Here is a 19,557-nt window from a genome sequence, read left to right on the forward strand (position 1 = left end):
ACACGCTCATTTCACCGGCGCCTGTAAGAGAGATGATGACTGTGGTGACTTCATTCAGCAGCACATGGCAGGCTTTTAGAGACCGACTGCATCCAGGATGACAGCTTCTATTCAAAAAGCAAGTAATGAGAGAAGGTAAAGGGAGGAAACAACAGATGTCTTAGACAGTGACAGTGTGATACAGTAAAGGTACACTTCAGTCAGCTTCATTTATCATCTGTTCATCTATATTTTCTTTTGCTTTACGTCTTTGCACTTTCCTTCAGTGGTTATAAGTAAAAAGAACACCAAAGACCACTTAAACCCTTTACAAATAAAGTAAAATGTGTGTGAGTCTTGATCAGACTGAAGGATGATGCGTCACACACTCTTTGTGTTTGTGACATGCCTGATTGTGAGAGCTGATGGCAGGTTTCATCTATGTTGGCTGTTTAAAATAAAGAGAAATCCTTGGAGACCTGAATTACACTATTGAGTAGCTCTTCACCTTCAACCTCACAAAACTCATTTATGTTAATGTTTCACTTTACTTTAGTTTAAGGAGTAATCCTTGTATTACATAGATATATTCATAACTTTTATAAAACCTCATTTCTCAAGAAGAGCTGATGTACAAGTGCAACACCTTGTTGAGTTAAAATATGACATTTAAATGCTTTATGCAGGTTATACAATAACCTCTTTCCCATTACCATTTAAAAAAAAACTATCTCAATAAACTTTAATGCAGATATCTAGTGGTCAGTTGTAGCTCATAAAGTTTGGATACTATCGGGAGTACCTTCAGGAGAAAGGCGAAAGTCACCCAGCCTGCAGTACAGACGGACAGATGAATGATGTGGTTCAATGTTCTACTCATTAAAATACTTTTGACCTTTAAAGGCAGCTTGTGTAGGGGAGAGCTGTGTGCCATGATTTATGAATTCTGAACACATTTTAATGACCATTAAATCCCTGTGATTTTTACTTTGCACAATAATCGGCTAACACAACAAAAAACACTTTTCAGCTTGTCTTTTCATTTTGAAACTGGGGGTTTTGGAGCGCTTGAATGTAACTGTACCTATCTCTAAAGTGCTTTGTGTTATAGGCTTGACAAAAATGTGATGTGGTAGTCAACACAAAAAGGCCCAGACATTTTTCATAGTGTGTTTTCTAAAAAAATGCATTTATTTATCACAGTTCATGGACTACATACTAAACTTTAGGGATAGAAACACAGTATCGATCCTGTTGCACTAACATCGATCTGATACCAATATCAAAGTTGGTATTGAAACGATCGATATTTGGATCGATCCGCCAACCTCTACTGTCAACAGGTCAGCAAACAGTGTTAAGAAAAAAGAAAACAGTATGTCAGCATGTTCTCAATTCAAGTTTTAAAAAATGCTTAGTTTAAGACACACAAAGGTGGTAACAGAAAATTTACATCTTTCAACAGTGGCAGGAGTTATGAGTCATATTAATATGGACCTTCTGGTTACATGTGCACCATGTTTAATGTTAAACAGCTTTACTTATTTTGAGTAACACCTTAAAACAGTCCCAAAAACTGTAGTTCCTCCAATGACCACAAGAGACTGGCTCTAAAACACACAGTTTAAAAGATGGCTGCAGCCACGCTTTGATTTGTAAAGTCCCGTCATTGAGCTTTGAGCTGTGGGATTTTCATGTTGCCATCTTAGGGATTTGAAACCAGGTATGACAAGTGAGCGGTTAATCTGACTGTGAAACTGCATGGTCATTGGTAAACAAGTTATTATCTAATGAGCAGATCTGGGATAATCTTCCTTTGTCATGCTTAAAATGACCAAAATGTGCAAAATGTTTAAGTTAATTGGTTAATATTTTTTGACTAAGACCTGAAAGGAGTGACTGAACTTATAAAGTCATGAGCAAAGAGGGAAACGGGGCTGTTTTTTACATAGATTTCTATAGGACCAGAGCAGGGTGTCGAACTCCAGACCTCGAGGGCCAGTGTCCTGCAGGATTTAGATCTCACTCTGGGTCAACAAACCTGAATCAAATGATTAGTTCATTACCAGGCTTCTGGAGAACTTCGAGACATGTTAAGGAGGTCATTTAGCCATTTAAATCAGCTGTGTTGGAGCAAGGATGCATCTAACCTGTAGGACACTGGCCCTCGAGGCCTGGCGTTCCCCCAGGGTGGATGTGAAAACAATGCAGGGTCAAAGCATTTCGATGCTGACATCACTTTTCAGATCTGAAAGCTAATTCTATGTTTTCTATCTGTTCATGCACCAAAAGTAAGTCAGTTCCCATATAATCCCACGTTGTACAAAACCTTAAATGCCCAACTTTACAAGGTAAATAGGCACTTTAACAACGTAATATAAAAACTGGCTTTGGTCACTATAGTTAATGGCTACCATACTTGGCAATACTCAACATGTACCTGCACCATCGATTCATCCCATCTTCAAAATCAGCACTTCACCCTCTTATTCAAATATGCAAATATCCGAACATGCTCACTTCTATTACTCACTTCAATCTATTAAAATGTTAAGATCCACAAAACAGGACTTCACAAATAAATGGATGATGCCACTGTGACATACAGTGTAAGGAATACACTAATGTGCCCGTGTGTGTTATAGACTCAAAGGTAGAGAACTTGACAAGGTGATGTATACGTAATCCTGCAGAAGACACGGTCTGGCTTCATTAGCTGTGATGTGCACGCTGCTGCAGTGGCCATAACTCATCCTGATCTGTCTCAAAGACAGCGGCGTTCATCCAAATGCAGACACCAACAAACTCATTAGAGAGTCAACAGGAAAAGGCAGGTTAGCTGGTTAGAAGTGTGACATGGGACGAGTTCATCTTTCATTGAAAAATGAGGAAGGATTCAGCGACAAATGATCCAATGATAGAACCGGTTGCCGTTGACAGGGCAAAAGGCAGAGTGAAGGAGACATCAGTGGCTTGTTCGTGTGAAAAACTTTAAAGGATAAGCAACCCAGCATGCATTCACTATGAAAGTGTTTCTTCTTTGAAATTCAGCTCAAAACAGCATAAAATAAGTAAAAATAGAAATACTTTGATCATCCTTAAGACGCACAATGTGCCAAACATTACTAAAAAGGCAAATAAAAAAAACAAAAGTGTTGTTTATCTGATTGCAGCATGGGAAGCTGGGTTCAAAACAGCTGCACTGAAAAGCACTTTCATCTCTCCAGCTGCCTCATCAGACTTGTGTTTCGCTACCTTAAAAATGCACACAGACCAAAAAAATGAAATCAAAGGTCCCACATGCATGACGAGCACAGATCAAAAGAAACTGGTAGAGAAACATTTTGGCGCTGAATCACCGTTAAATACAAACTAAATTACTGATCTAACAGGTGTCAGAGGTCAGTCACAGGCTCACAGTGGAGGGACACCGGTCAGGAGGTCAGGTTTTCCCAGGTGAATCGAACCCTTGTGCTTGTTTTTCTTTGGCTGTGCAGTCATCCTCAGCTTCTGCTTTTTCATCTACAGGTGTCAAATTGAAATAGCTAACGTGCTGGAATTTGAGCACTTCATTGCCCCAGCTGGTCCATCCTGGTTGAAGACTTCTTGCAAACAGCTCCAAGCACTTGGCGTCAGCTCCAATGTATGGCTTCAGTACCTCTGTGAAGGGAAAGCAATGAGGGAGAGTTATTATTGCATATTATAAGGCTTTCGGTGTCTGCCCTGTTATTTACAGTCCTCACTGTGCAAACTGGAAAATACTCCTTTCATATTTCACCTGGAGATCTAACAAACCTGAAGTTTCACACCTATGATGTGAAACCTAAACTAAACAATCTCGCCTACCAGCCTACATATCTCTGCTATAGTATGTACAGCATCACAATTACATGTGGCCAAAATTACAAAAGACAACACACAACTTTAATGTCAGCTGAAATACGTCAAAACACACCCACATGGCAACTTCTACCACTTCCAAACAATAGGGTAGTGTTGTATTTGCTGAGAGGCTACAGCCTCCCGAACAGAGCTTTCTCAAAGGTGAACTCTGACCTACGAATGCGTAAAGCCAGTCTGAGATCGTAGTAGGAAATGCATGTTTGAAAGCATCCATTGTATGGGACTGAGGAGAAGTGAGGGGAAAGTGGAGATGTGGCGATACCGCTTTATCCCTCAACATGAAATACTGTGCCTAAGTGTTGAGCCATCCCTCATTTCTTTAGATTTTTCTAGGAAAACGGGAAAAAAGTATATAAAGTAAAACAGTGTACAGTTTGAACCAGTTTAAAAGTCTTGAACACAGCATGACCTCTGTCAGATAAACTTTCTTGTAATTTGTAGCTAGTCTTCAAGAATAATTCTCCAGGTTTCTTTGAAGGACATTCAAATCTCTTCTTTGGATCTTGGCTGCCTTTTGTTCCATTCAAAATCCAACATTACTTGTCTTTGTTCATAGTTCCATCAATTTTGACAAGATCAGCAACACCACTGTTTGAAACGCAGCTCTCTCCTGATCTCCTCCTTACAATGACTTAATCCAAATATTTCAAATGCGGATTCATCGCTGAAACCTGTTGCCACTGAATTTCATCCCAGCTTTTGCGTAATTATCTTTACAGGTTTTCTTATATACCTCTCTTACAACAAGCCAGTATGTCAGCACACACATGCCTGTAGCAAGACACTTAGTACTTAAAATTAAAGCTTCAGTGGCTCTTGAGTTCCCTATATTTAAAATATATTACCTTCAATTTACTATAAAAGGATGTGACAAGCTGTAAACCTTGTGTCTTTGCCTCTCTACATGGTGGCTGTGGTGAAGTGGATTTGAACCTAGCTCCTCCAGTCAAATGTCCTAACACAAGCTACAGAACCCACATGACTTCCTATGGATCCATCAGTGTGCAGATGTGAGCCATTGACAAAAGAGCTCAAATTTTAAAACTTCTACATTCTACATGAGTTCAATGATATATGAATTAGCCAGTATAACCCATTGTTATCAGTGCTATTGATTATGTTAGCTGTTAATGTCTATTATAATCAGGAAATGTTGGATTATGTAAAACGACTTTAGTGGTTGTGTGAGAAGAACATGTAAATCTCATACTGACTAAACTCATTGATTTTAAAATGGTTGCTTTAAAGATGGAAACCAAGTCTGTGGCCACCACCTTTAAAAAATAGCAAGAAAAAGTCAGTCAATTCACATTAATTCACTTCACCTATCACCATGACCCTGCTAACTGCATTTCTTTGGACTGTGGAGGAAACTGGAGTAAGTACCCAGACAGAAATCATGGAAACACAGGGGAAACATGCCAACGCCATGCAGAAAGGCCCCACCCAGATGTTAGACTCAAACCTCCTTGCTGTGAGGCAACAGTGCTAATTACTGCCCAGCATCGTAGATCATAGAAGTTGATGGTTTTGCACCTCAACCTTCACACCGTCAACTATGGTTACGAACTCTGAGTAGGGACCAAAAGAATGAAACAATCGGTACAAGTGGCAGAAATTAGCTTTCTCTGAAGAGTGGCTGGCCTCTCGCTTAAGAGATAGGGTGAGGAGTTCAGTCATTTGGGAGGAGCTCACAGAAGAGCTGCTACTCCTTCACATCAAAAGGAGCCAAATGAGATGATAAGGGCATCTGATTAGACACTTCCTAGGTGAGGTGTTTTCAGCATATTCTACTGGTAGAAGGCTCCGGGGTAGACCCAGGACCCGCTGAAGAATTATGTCTCTGGACTGGTTTGAGAAAGCCTCGGTGGCCACTCGGTGGATAAGCTGGAGGAGGTGGCCAGTAAGAGGGAGGTTTGGGTGTCTCCACTTAGAATGCTGCTGTTTCCATGACGCAACTCAAGATAAACAGTGATGGATGGATGGAGGACAATTTTTTCTAGCCACGTGAATATTTCCATCCATTTTCACTCTGGTGTGCTTTGTAATATATAAATAAAGTTATGAAAATATGTACATAATCATTTTAATATTGACATTTCTTTTATACCCCAAACTGTTTTTTACCTCAACTAAATGAAACAGTGAGTAAAAGTAAGTCCAAACAATGCATCTCAAACAGCTGACTTATACCACCACCACTCTTTCTTATGAAGACTCTCGGTGCTGTTTTAAAGGGTAAATAGTTTAACCACTGAACAATGAGGCGTTCTTCTCAGTGAGCCCACTGGCTGGTATTAGACAGAACCTACTAGAGACATCTATAGGGCCTATAAGAGATGTTCAGCTGGGTAACAACTTCTAAATTGAGTGCATTTAATAGGATATTTCAAAAGAAGTTCATTTTTTCTAATGTTTTGCACTTAATTTACACGTATATGTCACTGTTACATTAATGTAAACTAGTGCTTTTCTGTGTGATTGAAAAATCAAAACTTTGCCTGTTTCCCTGTAATAGGCAGAGGACAGAGCTGGCAGTTTCCCAGCTCCTTCACGCCATAGCACTGATTTTTCTGTGTGGAGACTGCCAGTGACCTTGGCTCTATAAGGAATGATATTCCAGGAGAGGCACACCTGACAGATACGTATCACTTCCTCTGCCCCTTTGTTACTCTGTCTGCTCTTGTGCATTCTCAAACCACCCTGACACTTGCCTCAGCCAACACTCACGGAGTTAATGAGCTCAAAAGCCAGATCCCCAAACCGATCCTGCCGAATGTGCTGTCCCGCATTTTTTTCTTCCTATGCACGTCAGAGAGAGAGACAGTCACGGTGAGGAAAGGCCAAACATGCAGCTCTGCAAGTAATTCAGCTCCTATCGGTGACTCAGCTTTCAAAGTTGAATACAGAATAAAAGGTCTAATTATCCTACCTTTAAAATGGGACAGTGTATCAAACTTCTGCCAAGAATAACCCGAGGCAAAGGAAGGTGTTATTTCACTTCTCTCCTGACACTTTCGCTGTTAGATATTCTTCCTTGCAGACTTCCCAAATCCTCATCAGGATTAACCAAGCAAAACCAAACTGATTCTTCTTCATTAGCTCCCTTACATTGTAACAACTAATGTCCTTGGTCTCCATTATGATTCCTCAATATGCTGTTCAGCCACACTGTGTTTATATTCTACTTATTTATGAATAAAATATCATCAACATAATCATGGAATTGACTACTATTAAGATATTAATTTCAGATATTAATTTGTGGCATCCCACTGGGTTTGGCTTTGGAACCATGTTGCTTTTTACATAATTGCAAGAAAATACATAATAACATAAAAAAAAGTTACTAACAGATATTTTTTCCATTTGTTTTTACTACACCCAATTAAATAACTAGTGTCTTGACACAAAGTGCTATAAGTTAGACTATTTTTATGTCCGTTACCAACAAGAAGCTGTTCCCTATTGTTACATTGTTTCTAAAGAAGATAAGAATTGAATCCAAACCCTTCATTTCAAGCATGTTTTTAACAAGTTTCATTTATGTGTCATCTGTGTTGCAGACGATGTAGCCAAGCATACACTGACCAGACACCTTGCTACTACAATGGAGCCCTTTTTACTTCAGCGCTGGCTGAATTCTTTGTGGCACAGATTCAACAAGAAGCTTTTGATTTTGGTCCATATTGACATGACAACATCACACAGCAGCTGCACAATTTGTTGACCTGATGTGAATCTCCTGTTCCACCTCATCCCAAAGTTGCTCTGTTGGATTGATATCTGAGAATGTGGAGGCCTTTTACTTACAGTGAACTCAGTGTCGTGTTCAATTTGAGATGATTTGAGCTTTGTGATATGGCACAATATCCTGCTGGAAGCAGCAATCAGGGGATGGGTAATCTCTAGTCATAAAGGGACGGACACGGTCAGCAAAAACACAGCAGTAGGCAGCAGTAGGCCCCTTAATACCAATGCACAGTTGCTATTAAGGGGCCTAAAATGTGCCAGGAAAATATTCCCCATACATTTACAGCACCACCATGACCTGTAATGTTCATACAAGGCAGGATGGATCCATGCCATCGTATTGTTTAAGCCAAATTCTGACCCTACCGTGTGAATGTTGCAGCAAAAGTCATAACTCATCAAACCAAGCAACGTTTTTCCAATCTTCTATTTTCTGATTTTGATGAGCCCGTGTGAACTGTAGCCTCAGTTTCCTGTTCTTAGATGACAGCAGTGACACTCCTCTGACCTCTGGTATCAACAAGGCATTTTCACCCAGAGAGCTGCCACTCATTGGATATGTTCTGTTTTTCGTACCATTCTCTTTAAAACCTAGAGATGGTTGTGTGGAAAAATCCCAGTAAATCAGCAGTTTCTGAAATACTCAGACCAACATCAATCCCACGATCAAAGTCACTTTAAATGATTTTTCTTCTCTATTCTGCTGCTCAGTTTGAACTTCAGCAGGTCGTCTTGACCATGTCTACATGCATAAAATACATTGAGTTGTTACTATATGACCTGTTGATTTGATATTTGCATTAACACGTAGTTAGCTGAAAATGGCACATGCGCAGTAAGGTGATTCCACTAGTAATATTAGAGCCCAAAATTTAGTATGATCCATAAAGAGTAATACGTTAAACGCAGTAGCTTTCGTATCTGTCACTCCCTGGTTGTGACAGTTGGTGACAAGCAGGTGAAGAGTCGTTTATTTCCCCTTAAGTAAAAAGCAAAAGAAGAGCAAATATTTGACTCCAAATTAAAGACCAGCGCTCCCCTGTATCTCCTGGTTGTAATCTCCTGATATTTAAGGTGCGTTTGCAAACATGTTTGCTTTACCAGCTGTATGAAGTTGCCATCTGCCATAACCAAATGAAAAAAAGCACATTTTATTAACATGTAAGCTCATCCATGTAAATATTCTGTACTGAAAAACAGAGACAGCAGCATGTTTACGTGATGTACTTCAGGTTCACAGCCTCGCAGAGCTAAAAAACTATGCAAAATGTCACACAGATTGCTCTCAGTGAGCCACACCCCAATTTAAAGCAATTTGATAACACAACTGGTAGTGTGCCTTTTCTTGAATATTAGGCACAGCTACTAAGGTGCCAATTAAAATCCCAAATTGGGAAGGGATTCTCATAAGTTTTGAAATTGCAGGGGGGCCTAATTAATAAAAAACACATGTCTTGTCTTTCAGAGAAGCTCGAACCATTTTTTTTCTGCAGTGTGACCATCTGGCAAAGACGTTTTGTACCCATAGCGGAGTAATGGTGTCCCTTATCTCTCCATAGCAACCAAGTATGTCAGTGATATGAGCCCCATCTGAGTCGGGGAACAGAAGTGGGTCAGACTTTCTCAACACGCTATCAAGGCTGCTCACATGCTGACATGCTACATGAAAGAAAAAGTACAGCAGAATTACCGGGGTGACATTTTGAACTGAAAAAAAAGAGGAAGCTCAGGTTGGTTAATACCAAAGGTGTTGAGATTTCTAGCAGTTGCATAATCTATTGTAGGTGTGAAGAAAAGGAAAAACTCATCCCTTAAGCCTCTAGGTGTTAACTTATCATCTCAAATGGCTAAATGAAAAGAAATTATCTGCTTTGGTTGGCATCTCCGCAAGAGTTGGCAAAACCTTTCCCAAGATTTCACTACACATTGCACCATCACATCTGAGACACACCCACATCCAACGGCGCTTTCACACCTCGTGTAGAATAACAGAGCGTGCATAGCAGCTAGAGTTGTAACACAGCGTAGATGCTGCTCATTCTGGTCATTTAGTAGTACTACTTTGTATGCAATGCAGTAGAAAAAAATGCAACACATTTTCTATATGCGGTCAACATTTTTTAAAGTATAACTAGATCTATGATTGGTGTTTTTCCAAGTTCATATATTCCAAGTTATAAAAATCCTCCACAGCAGCAAATAACAAACAAACCAATTCTGATTAAACCTGCTGAGAGGCTTTGCCACAAACACAGAATCACACATGTAGACAGAACACAAATTGTATCCTAATCTGCTTAATCTCTATGGCATCACAGATTCGCAAAAGCAATCATTATGATTTAAATCTTTATTTTCACAATACTGAACTAGTGCCATGAGACAGAGGCGTTTCTGTGCTGCTGAGAGGGCGCCAGCAAACACTGGCCGTGTTTTGCTCTCCATACTGCACAATAATAAATCGTGTTCCCCTGAGAGGGAGTGAGATGACGTCAAGCCTCTCTTTTTCATAGTCTCTGCATATTCATTGTCAAGGTCTTACATTGATTCTAAGAAGCAGAGTGGATGCTGGAATCAAGGTTTAACCCAATCAGTGCAAACAGGACAAAACTGAAATGTGAGCAGTAGAAGTGCCCGCTCTGACGAGCCAGTCCTGTCAGAGGTTGATGATTTAATGAATTTAAGTGTAGTTATGAGCTGAAGCAGTATTTTCTCCTCCAATCTGCAGACATTTTGAAAAGACCAAAGTTTTTTCGCAGTGGATAACAAATTCATTCATAAAATTGTGTGGCTGTAAAAGTAAAGTGATGAATCTGTAGTTAATTCTCTTCCTTTACAAAAAAAACACATTGTGGGTGTTTTAAATTCAAGAACTGCAATTACTGCTATTAACATCAGGATGTTCTATTTCATACATGAACTGAAGAATATACTGAAGAATATACTGACGAAGCGACGTACACACACACACACACACACACACACACACACTTGTGATAGCAGAATTCAGAGCTTATCACTCAAGTTGTGTATCAAGGTAACGATCATTGATGTGACACTATTGCCCTCTGGTGGCAAAGACACTACACTGTACTTGAATATTCACCTGACAGCGAAGGCTTCTGAGAGTGCAGAGCTGATGGGACACTGACAATCAAACGCTGATCCTCCACAGGCACCTCTGATGTCTCTGAGGGGCTGAAAGAGGGTACACAAGTCTGTCAGCATAAATATGATTTGGAAAGCTGAAGAAATAAAGGAGGCCATCTATGCGAACAACCGTCACTGAACAGAGGTGGTGGCTTACGACACCAGCTATCATCTCCTCCCAGGCATTTCAACCCCCACTCGCACCTTGCCTCAGGTGACCTAGATAGTTCACCTGATCGTGGTGTGGGACAATGTCTTACAGAGGTTTCACACCTTTTAAATTCCAGAGCTGCTGTTGCCTTGAATAATATCAAGATGTTACATTTGATACATGCAAACCTGAAGAAGTGATATACTTAGACATTGCTTTAACACCTGTGATAGCTTACCATATAACTTCAGGGATAAATCCTCCTGCTATCAGCCACCTACAGTGCAGCATGATGGTGGAGAGGAACAATGTCTTACAGAGGTTTCACACCTTAGTCTCGATGGCGGTAATGACCACGCCTTTTTTCACACTTTGGTTCATGCGACACCTTTAGTGTGTCTGCGACCCTCAGAACCACGTCCAAGGGGACAAACTCCACTAAGGGTCAAATACCTTGGACTCTCCATCAGTTTGGAGCTGAAAAAAACTCTTGGATGAGAAGCAAAATGTGTTCAAGGGTCTAAAAAAGTAATTCTGCTCTCCTTCAAACACTCAACACTACCATGACCTGGATGACTGAGAAACTATGATTTATATATCCAGTCCTGCAAAAGTCTTGAGTCAGTCCTCATTTCTCCATATTATGGTCTGATGAAATGAAGAAGAAGTTGCCTGAGGAGCTATTCCTGAGGACTAGAACTGACAAGAAAGCTCATCTAAGAGCTTATCTTTTCAAGCTCGTTAGAATTGTACAAACTCCGGCTCACTCCTTGGCGGCCGCTTATCGGGGCCTGGAGCCTGGGGCTCGCTCGGGCCACTTCGGAGGTGGGGTGCCCCCGGCCTCTCGGCCTGGGGCTCGGTCACTCAGGCGCGGCTGGCTGCCGGCGGAGCTCACGGGCGCGTCACTGCAACTCCCCCTGGCTTCTGCTCCGCGGCTGCTGAGTGAGCCCTCATCTGGGACTCTCCTCAGCTCTTTCTGGGACAGTGGCGCGGCTGCCCCTCTGTTGGTCTTCCTTGGTCTCTGGGGGCCTCTGGATGTCTGGAGTTTTGATCTCCTCCATACCTGCTTCATGCCCTGGAGGACGGGGCTGTGGCCCCCCCACACCCTCTAGCAGATTATTACATGAAGGAACCTTTTAAAAAACAAAAAACAAGCGCGTCCATGCTCACAGGTGTACACACGGGTGATCACACCCACAAACTACACCCTTTTTGGCTCCTACCTCAAAGCACACTGTGTTCTGTTGATCTTATGTGCTGCACAATAATGTTTAATATTTAGTATTTACTGTCATATTCCCATATATCATTGTGATGTTGTTTATTCTATTACTCTTGTTCTCTTCTGCTTGTTTTCTTTTTTCTTTCTCAGCAGGTGATCCAGGTGATTGATATATGCTTTTTTTTTCTCTGCCCGTTCTGTTGGTTTTTGTCTTTTGCCCTTCTCCCCCGTCCCTCTTCTCAGCTGTTTCTCTTTCCCTCTTTCTTTCTCCCCTTCTTTCCCCCAGTCAAGTCTGTCCCGTATTCAGTAAGTGAAAATAAAATAAACAATAAAAGGTGAATCAAATGGACCATTACGGCAAGGCTGGGATGGTCAATTTGGTAAAGTAAATCCGTTGGGCATCTTTCTTTGCCTTTAGACAACAATTCTGATGCAAAAGAGCCAAACGGGACAGGCCAAAAAAAAAAAAAAAAAAAAAGAATTGTACAAACTCAGTTTTTGCCTCATACACTCTATTTTGCTTTATGTTTTCACACATTTTTGCACGGTACAATATGGAATTTAAAGATGAAACTCAAACATTTCACACCTCTCTGAGATATCAGCAGAGCAACGATATCGGCCCAGGACAAAGACTTCATATGGTTTCTTGTGTGGTGAGTCTAGCGGAAACACAAATTGCCCAAATGTGGTGACCTGAGGAGAAATAGCATCGTCTTAAAAACACTTGGATTGACATTAGCAGGTAATGCTTCCAGTTCTTAAACAATTAATCGGTTGAAAGTTCTGTATTATCTGTACCTTGACCCAGAACCATTCAGCCACAACTTCTACGCCCCAATGTGGATACAGCTCATCACGGACAAAACGCAGGTGGCTTGGCCGGTTTGTCACCCAGGTCACCACTAAACAGTTTGGAGATGCCAGCAGGGGAATAGGGAGCCGCTTTAGCTGGGATGAGGGCAACGAGCCGTATCTTCAGTGAGAAAATTGATATAGTCAGTGTAAATTTCTCAACTGTGGGATAATAAAGGTTTATTCTATTCTATTCTAAATACAATGCCCATTACTTTTCTTTATTTTCTAGCCATTTTCGCTTCTTCAACCAGTTTTTGTCTGGTGCCACCATCAGGCTGAAATCTGAAGATTCAGAGTGATTAACCTTTACAAGTTTAATGAGTTATGTGAACTTTTCAGGTCATGTTTTTTGCAAATTTAGTGAGAAAGCTTCACATTTGCTGTATGCACAAACAGTTTTGGTTCACAGATGATACATTTTTCTGACTCTAGTGATTGAATGACTTCTTCTTTATAATCACTGTGAGTAATTTTGATAGAAATGTATAAAAAGGATTAGCTGGATTGTCAGGACATTTGTTATGCATTAGGCATCTCATGTTGCCGTGATTATTAATTCTTATAATGCTGATATTTCCTTACGTTATGGCTTTAGGCAGCTTTTTTCTTAGAGGACACTGAATGCTTTGAGCTCTTGAGGCCTCAAAATCCTTTACATAAAACAGACTGGGATGAAAATATCTCTTTGATTAATATCCATGGTAACACCATAATATTTTACAGTACGGGGACATGTGCAAACATAACTATAAACCACTGGACTTTATCAGTTTCTTTTCTTAGAAGCTCTCTTATTTGTTCTTCTTATTCACCCTGCTTTATATGCTCTTGTAACATGTAAATTTCATACCCAGAAATCTATAAAGTTTTATCCTCTTTTGCTTCAGTCCTCCAAAAGTACTTGAATACTGAATTACCTGCGACTTCTTTTCACAGACTTGTTTTCCCATGGTGGATCCATAACGATTAGGTCGAACCTTGTTCCGTCTGTGTGAGAAACAAGCAAAGAATGTCAGGCTGTGAAACAACAAACAAGATCTCTCTTGAGACGATGAGAAATTACACTGAGCCATACCACAGTTATTTACAACACTTAAGTTCAGGGAAGAGTCCCCGTGTTTTTGCCTCACACAAAGATAAACTTTGGCCTTTCAAATAATGGTATCACAAGCACACAGAATTGTAAGGCTTTAAAAAAAACTTTTTAATAACCTTTGTTTCAGTTAACATTTCTTTCTAGTTCACATGCACTGCTCCCAGTGTTTTACTCACAGTGGACTAATGGTTGTATCCTCGTGAAATCAGACAGCAGGAAAGCCGTGTGGGGGGGTATTACATACTCCTCTCCCATCACCGTAACCACGGTAGCCCAGTCCGCCTTGTTCTCTGTCACCTGAGAGAACAAGTCGACGTGAGACGTACAGCCATCCTCGCCAACAAGTAACTGAGCGCCCCGTTCCTGCTCCTCATCCTCCACCAGAGGGAGATCTTTAGCCATTTCACAAAGAGCAGCGAGGTTGCACTCCTGTGAAGGAAGAGGCTCTTTGTCCACGTTTGTCTGTCCATTCAGATAGCCGAGCGGTTGTGCAGAATCCACCAAGTATTTGGTTCCCTCCAGAATAACAGACTTTATCTGCGTCATGGCACATAACAGAGATTATTTAGTCTGAATACTAAACCAGCTTCTTACCTCTAATATTTTAAACTTGGATGAATGCACAATAACTTGAAACAAAGCTCCACTGATTGAAAGTGTTGGAGATAAAAGTCAATGCAGCAGTTGTAGAGATGTTGTCTTTTAATTATTTTATAATGCCTCAAAAATGGACATCTTACAAAAGTGCATACTTCTTAATCTTTCAATTTAGTTGTTCTCAGTCCCATCACCATAGATGGATCAAATGAAGCACCTTTAGTCTGCCTTTAAAAACATTTGTAAAAGGAGGGGTCGTCCTAAAGAGCTCCCTGAATTTGGGCATGCTGATGTAATTGGATGTAACTGTTGCAATAGGTCAGCTTGTGAAATGTCTTTCCTCCTAGATATTCCACAATCGATTATAAGTGGAAGCAAAGTGGAAGCTTTTAGCAATCACAGCAACTCAGCCACAGAGTGGAAGACCACATAAAGTTACATAGTGAGGTTGCGTAGTGCTGAGGATCATAGTGCATAAAAGTTGCCAACACTCTGCGGACTGAATAACTGCTAGTTCCAAACCTCCTCTGGCATTAACATCAGCACGAAATATGTGGACAAAGAGCTTCAACACTTTGTCCATGTAGTGCTCTTCAGCCCATATCTGTGCACTGGCGTATTGAAATTCTCTAACAATATGACTTTTAACTAAAATGACTTATTTTAAAATGAAAACTATAATACAAGTATAAATAACGTTTACTTTATCACAAAGTGACATTGTGATGTCATGTTTTGAGTTATAAATCATAACACATTACAATAAAAAGGTCTGTTTCATTGTTATGTTTGTTATGGATGGTGTATTATTGTGTAGATAAAAAACAAATAACACTAAGCCATATATAAATCAGATATTTAAAAGAAGCATTAATGAATAAATTAACAACAATCATACTGCTAATAATCGACTTATATGAATAAAAGTGTGATCTATTACATTGGCTCAAACAGGACGATTCTGTGGATAACTGTATCAGTCAGTTTGACACGTAAGTTTACACTTTGACCACTTTTTCCATAGACTTCTTGTGACTCTGATTATCCCCAATCATTTTTTCTCTTTGTGATGCTTTAACTTCAGTGGGGCAATACAGTCCCTGCAAGAACAAATCTATTGACAGATGACAGATTATATCTTATTTGTAGTTCAGGCTCAGAATAAGTATCAGCCTACCTTCTCGTGAAAGACCAGTGAATCAATTTCCCCTTGGTTGAGTTCATGGTGTTTTCGTTTCCTTTTCTGTAAGTCAAATTGATGAAGTGATAAAGAGTAAGTACAACAAAGAGCAAAATGATCATGGTATTGTTCTTTACAGCTCCAACCAAGCAAGCAGTAGCACCACTGTAATCCACTGTGTCAAACTCTAAAGTAAATTCTACTGATCTGGCATTAAACTGAGCTGACAGAGTTAAGTTTTACATGTCTGTCATTTTAATATTTAAACAAATATCAGTGGTGCTGAAATAAGCAGAATAACTTTGTGCAAGTCTGTTTGCAGATTTTATGTGAGTTAAAATATATCCAATCAGTCTGGATTCTTCATTATTGTAAGTCACCATAAAAGTAGCAGGTATAAAATGCTACTTTTTAAATGTATTTTTCTGCTTCAGTGTCAGGATCCTTGGTTTACTTGCTTGCTCACTGTTGCATGTTACTGGACTGCTTGATAAGAACAACGTGAAAATGCATTAATGTATTAGCAACTCCTGAGCTTTAAGTTCACTATGGTTAAGAGAGTTCCTTATTAACTTTTACAACACATCAGTATTTTATGTCCCACATAACAGAAAACACGATCACGACAATAGAAACCAACCTTTTGGCACAACCAGGTAGGTTTGTTGGGTGTGAACAGGAATGTCCTCAGAGCCTGACATAATGACCACTGACAAAACTGATGTCAGTACTAGTACATGACATAAAACTAGTACTTATGTCATGTGACACATGCCACACTCAACCTCCTTCTTAAAGTGAAGAGTGAAAAAGCTTTCAATAGGAGCTGGCTGTTGAATGGAGGATATATAATATAAGATAGAATGAAATAAGAAATGATCAAGAAACCTTATATGTCTCTCACAAAGATGCCAGATGCCACTGAATGTGGGCTGAGTGGGAAATCTACCCTGTTAAAGAGGAAACTGTGGAAGAGAACCAGTGAGATGTTATCTGCAGAGCTATCCTGCAAAAAAAATAGTAATCCCTGCAGCAGATGATCCTGCCAGGTGAATGTCAACATGCTACAGGTGCTGTAGGCAAACTGTTTGACAGCTGAGTATCTTTTTGGTCTTAAAAGTGCTTATTGTCAAGTGCCTTTTGGTATTGCAGGTATGGCTTGTGCTTATGTGTTGAATTACATTGCATCGGGCTTCTTGGAGCCCCTGGTAGAGGTGACTGTCATGCTGTTACAGACTATTTGTACAACCTGTATAACCATAGTAAGAGCTTTGTTTGCATTGCCAGTGGCAATTCAGATATGAGTCAGTAATTCTATTCATAACTTTTATGGACAGAATTTCCATCAGTTTGGTGACCTCAGGAACACCTTTCTACTTTCTTTAGATTTGTTTCCTCCTTCTTCAACACGCAATGATGTTCGTGTAGGCTGAAAAGTCCTCTCTGCAGGCTCTCAATAGGCAAGTAGCTATACAAACAGACACAACTGAGGTAGCATCAAGTGAGCATTAAATGAAAAAAGGGGGAATTCAATTTCTGGGTTAGGGAGGAATTGCTGCCCCAAGTGAAGGAGTTTAAGTATCTTGGGGAGCAGAAGATAGACAAGACATCACGAACTACAGGAGACCATACCTGCAACTGAGACAAAGACCTGGATGACAAGCTTTGTACTGCAGATTTGAGGGATACATTCATACCCCGCACCCTAAAATACCCCCATCACGACTCTACTATGCCCACCTGAAGATGTGAGCCAGGTCTTCAAGAGACAGAAAACCTGGAAAGCACCAGACACAGAAAGTTTGCATGTGGTTGTTCTAGTTTTGGAGATTCTGTAGCTTGCATCAGGCCCTCCTGTGGGCGCACCTCCTTTAGGATCTGATGAAGATTGTAGTGAAAATGTCTTGATGCATTCTCAATCATCCAGGTAAGTAAATCTCCAAAAGTTGATTCTGTTCATCTGGATGTAGCATTTTCAGTGGGAGAAACGTTTCGTCACTCATCCAAGTGACTTCTTCAGTCTCAGCTGACTGCAGGTTTCCCCAATCGTATAAACAGTACATTTGCATAATGACTGAAACCAGCCCACCGAAGGAACAATGGCCTGGAAGGTGAGTTCCTTAATCTTAATTATGAAAATTCTGATGACCATTGATCAACAACCACTGATCAGTCAGCTGAGACTGAAGAAGTCACCTGGATGAGTGATGAAACATTTCTCCCACTGAAAACGCTACGTTCAGATGAACAGAATCAACTTTTGGAAATTGGAGTGAAAATAAGAGCCAGCTGATCACCACAGGTTTAAGGGGGACATAGGGGATTATGTCTCCCCTGCTAATATGCTAATATCACATTACTGTGTTTCATTAGCCTATCAAACCACATTAGAATACATTGTTATATTTTATCTCCATGTGGTCTGTCTTGAGGCTATGTGACAGAGTGCAATTGGACTCCATAAGTATTAAACCAGGCGTGTCCCAATAGATGGCAAAAACAAGACATATCTGAATGTGTCTGAAAAGGTGGTCTTAAAAGCCGTTAGAAAAGCAAAACAAGTAGTGGGCCCTGAAAATGGCAAAAACAAGAATATGTGTCCTGTCTATATGTGTGTGTGCGTTAATTGACTTCTTCAAAACTTCTAAATCGTACAATGGGGCCCATTCATTCCCTTTTCTATGTGCTGTGGTGGAAGTGCAGATATAGTAGTCAGAAGATGACATAATGCAGTCGGGGTTACTCCAGGCGCATGGGTAACTAAACTTTCACATCCATCAGTCTTGGTTGTTGTTGGTTTTGGCACAAAGTGGGACTCTTACTACCGCAAAAACCAGAAGTCCCTGACAATTATAACAAGTAAATATTATTTATTACTTATTTAGTAATATATATAACAGTAAAGTGTAAAGTAAAGTAAAGTGTAAAGTGTCACTAACCTTTTAGTAAAACAACAACCACAACAACAATAAATAAATAAATAACATTAAAATTTAAATATTTATGCTTTCCCTCATGCCTTATGCACTATATCAACAGATATTTCATGTTTCATTAAAAGGTGTATACTCCTCGTCGTTATAAAGGCAATTCTATCTTTTTACGTCATAAAAATGTGCAAAACTGCCTTCTAGGAATATATATGAACGATTTATTCCCCCAAACACATACATATTCTAGAAATTTTGATTTGATTCATGTGGGAATATGAAAAAAACTTGCACTTTCATGCATCACTTGAGAAAATGCAGCAGCATTTACCTTTGAGGGTTTGCATGTTTTTTTCAGGACCTCCGTGTTCCCTGCATCCACATCTGCTCTGTTATTCTCGTTATAGTAGCTCTTAAAAACCTGGAAGCACTGCCTTTTGAAACTACACTTCAGAGCTGACTTCTGATTCTCTCTCCATCGTATGCACGGCGAATATCCCCGATCGATAAGCGAGCATGAATCCAAAACCCAGCCGAGGCTTCCGTGGAGCACCACGGACATAATTAAAGGGGGTGTTGTTTGAAACCAGACGGGATTTAAGCTCGTGCTTGAGAGCAACCGGACACGTAAGCGCAAACGAGCCTATTTCTTTGAAAATAAAACCGAAACTTGCGCGGCAAAACTCAGTCGTTAACCAACGTAGATCATCGCGGAAGTGGATGACGCAAGTTTTCTGT

General features: G+C 40.2%; 1 protein-coding gene across 1 annotated transcript; it reads right to left on the reverse strand.

Annotated features, from left to right (window-relative positions):
• Positions 1–1,154: 1,154 nt before the first annotated feature.
• On the reverse strand, positions 1,155–19,548 carry mettl4 (methyltransferase 4, N6-adenosine). Its single transcript, XM_085418938.1, has 8 exons — positions 19,151–19,548; positions 15,887–15,952; positions 14,289–14,649; positions 13,934–14,003; positions 12,960–13,134; positions 12,748–12,854; positions 10,742–10,833; positions 1,155–3,639 (listed from the first exon to the last, which is right to left on the reverse strand). Exons 1-8 carry the CDS (start codon positions 19,379–19,381, stop codon positions 3,422–3,424), a joined length of 1,320 nt encoding a protein of 439 aa, XP_085275064.1. The 5' UTR covers positions 19,382–19,548; the 3' UTR covers positions 1,155–3,421.
• Between the last annotated feature and the right edge of the window lie 9 nt (positions 19,549–19,557).

Source organism: Rhamphochromis longiceps, linkage group LG9 (genome assembly GCF_057381845.1).
Source record: "Rhamphochromis longiceps isolate RC_006_pf linkage group LG9, R_longiceps_female_GT1.1, whole genome shotgun sequence".
NCBI classification, from domain to species: domain Eukaryota; kingdom Metazoa; phylum Chordata; class Actinopteri; order Cichliformes; family Cichlidae; genus Rhamphochromis; species Rhamphochromis longiceps.

Coding starts and splice junctions, on each gene's coding strand:
- mettl4 (XM_085418938.1), bottom strand. CDS start 19,381: ATGTCCGTGGTGCTCCACGGAAGCCTCGGCTGGGTTTTGGATTCATGC. Junction 12,855..12,959: donor CTGAATGGTTCTGGGTCAAG/GTACAGATAATA, acceptor ATTTCTCCTCAG/GTCACCACATTTGGGCAATT. Junction 10,834..12,747: donor TCTGCTGATATCTCAGAGAG/GTGTGAAATGTT, acceptor ACCCTCTTTCAG/CCCCTCAGAGACATCAGAGG.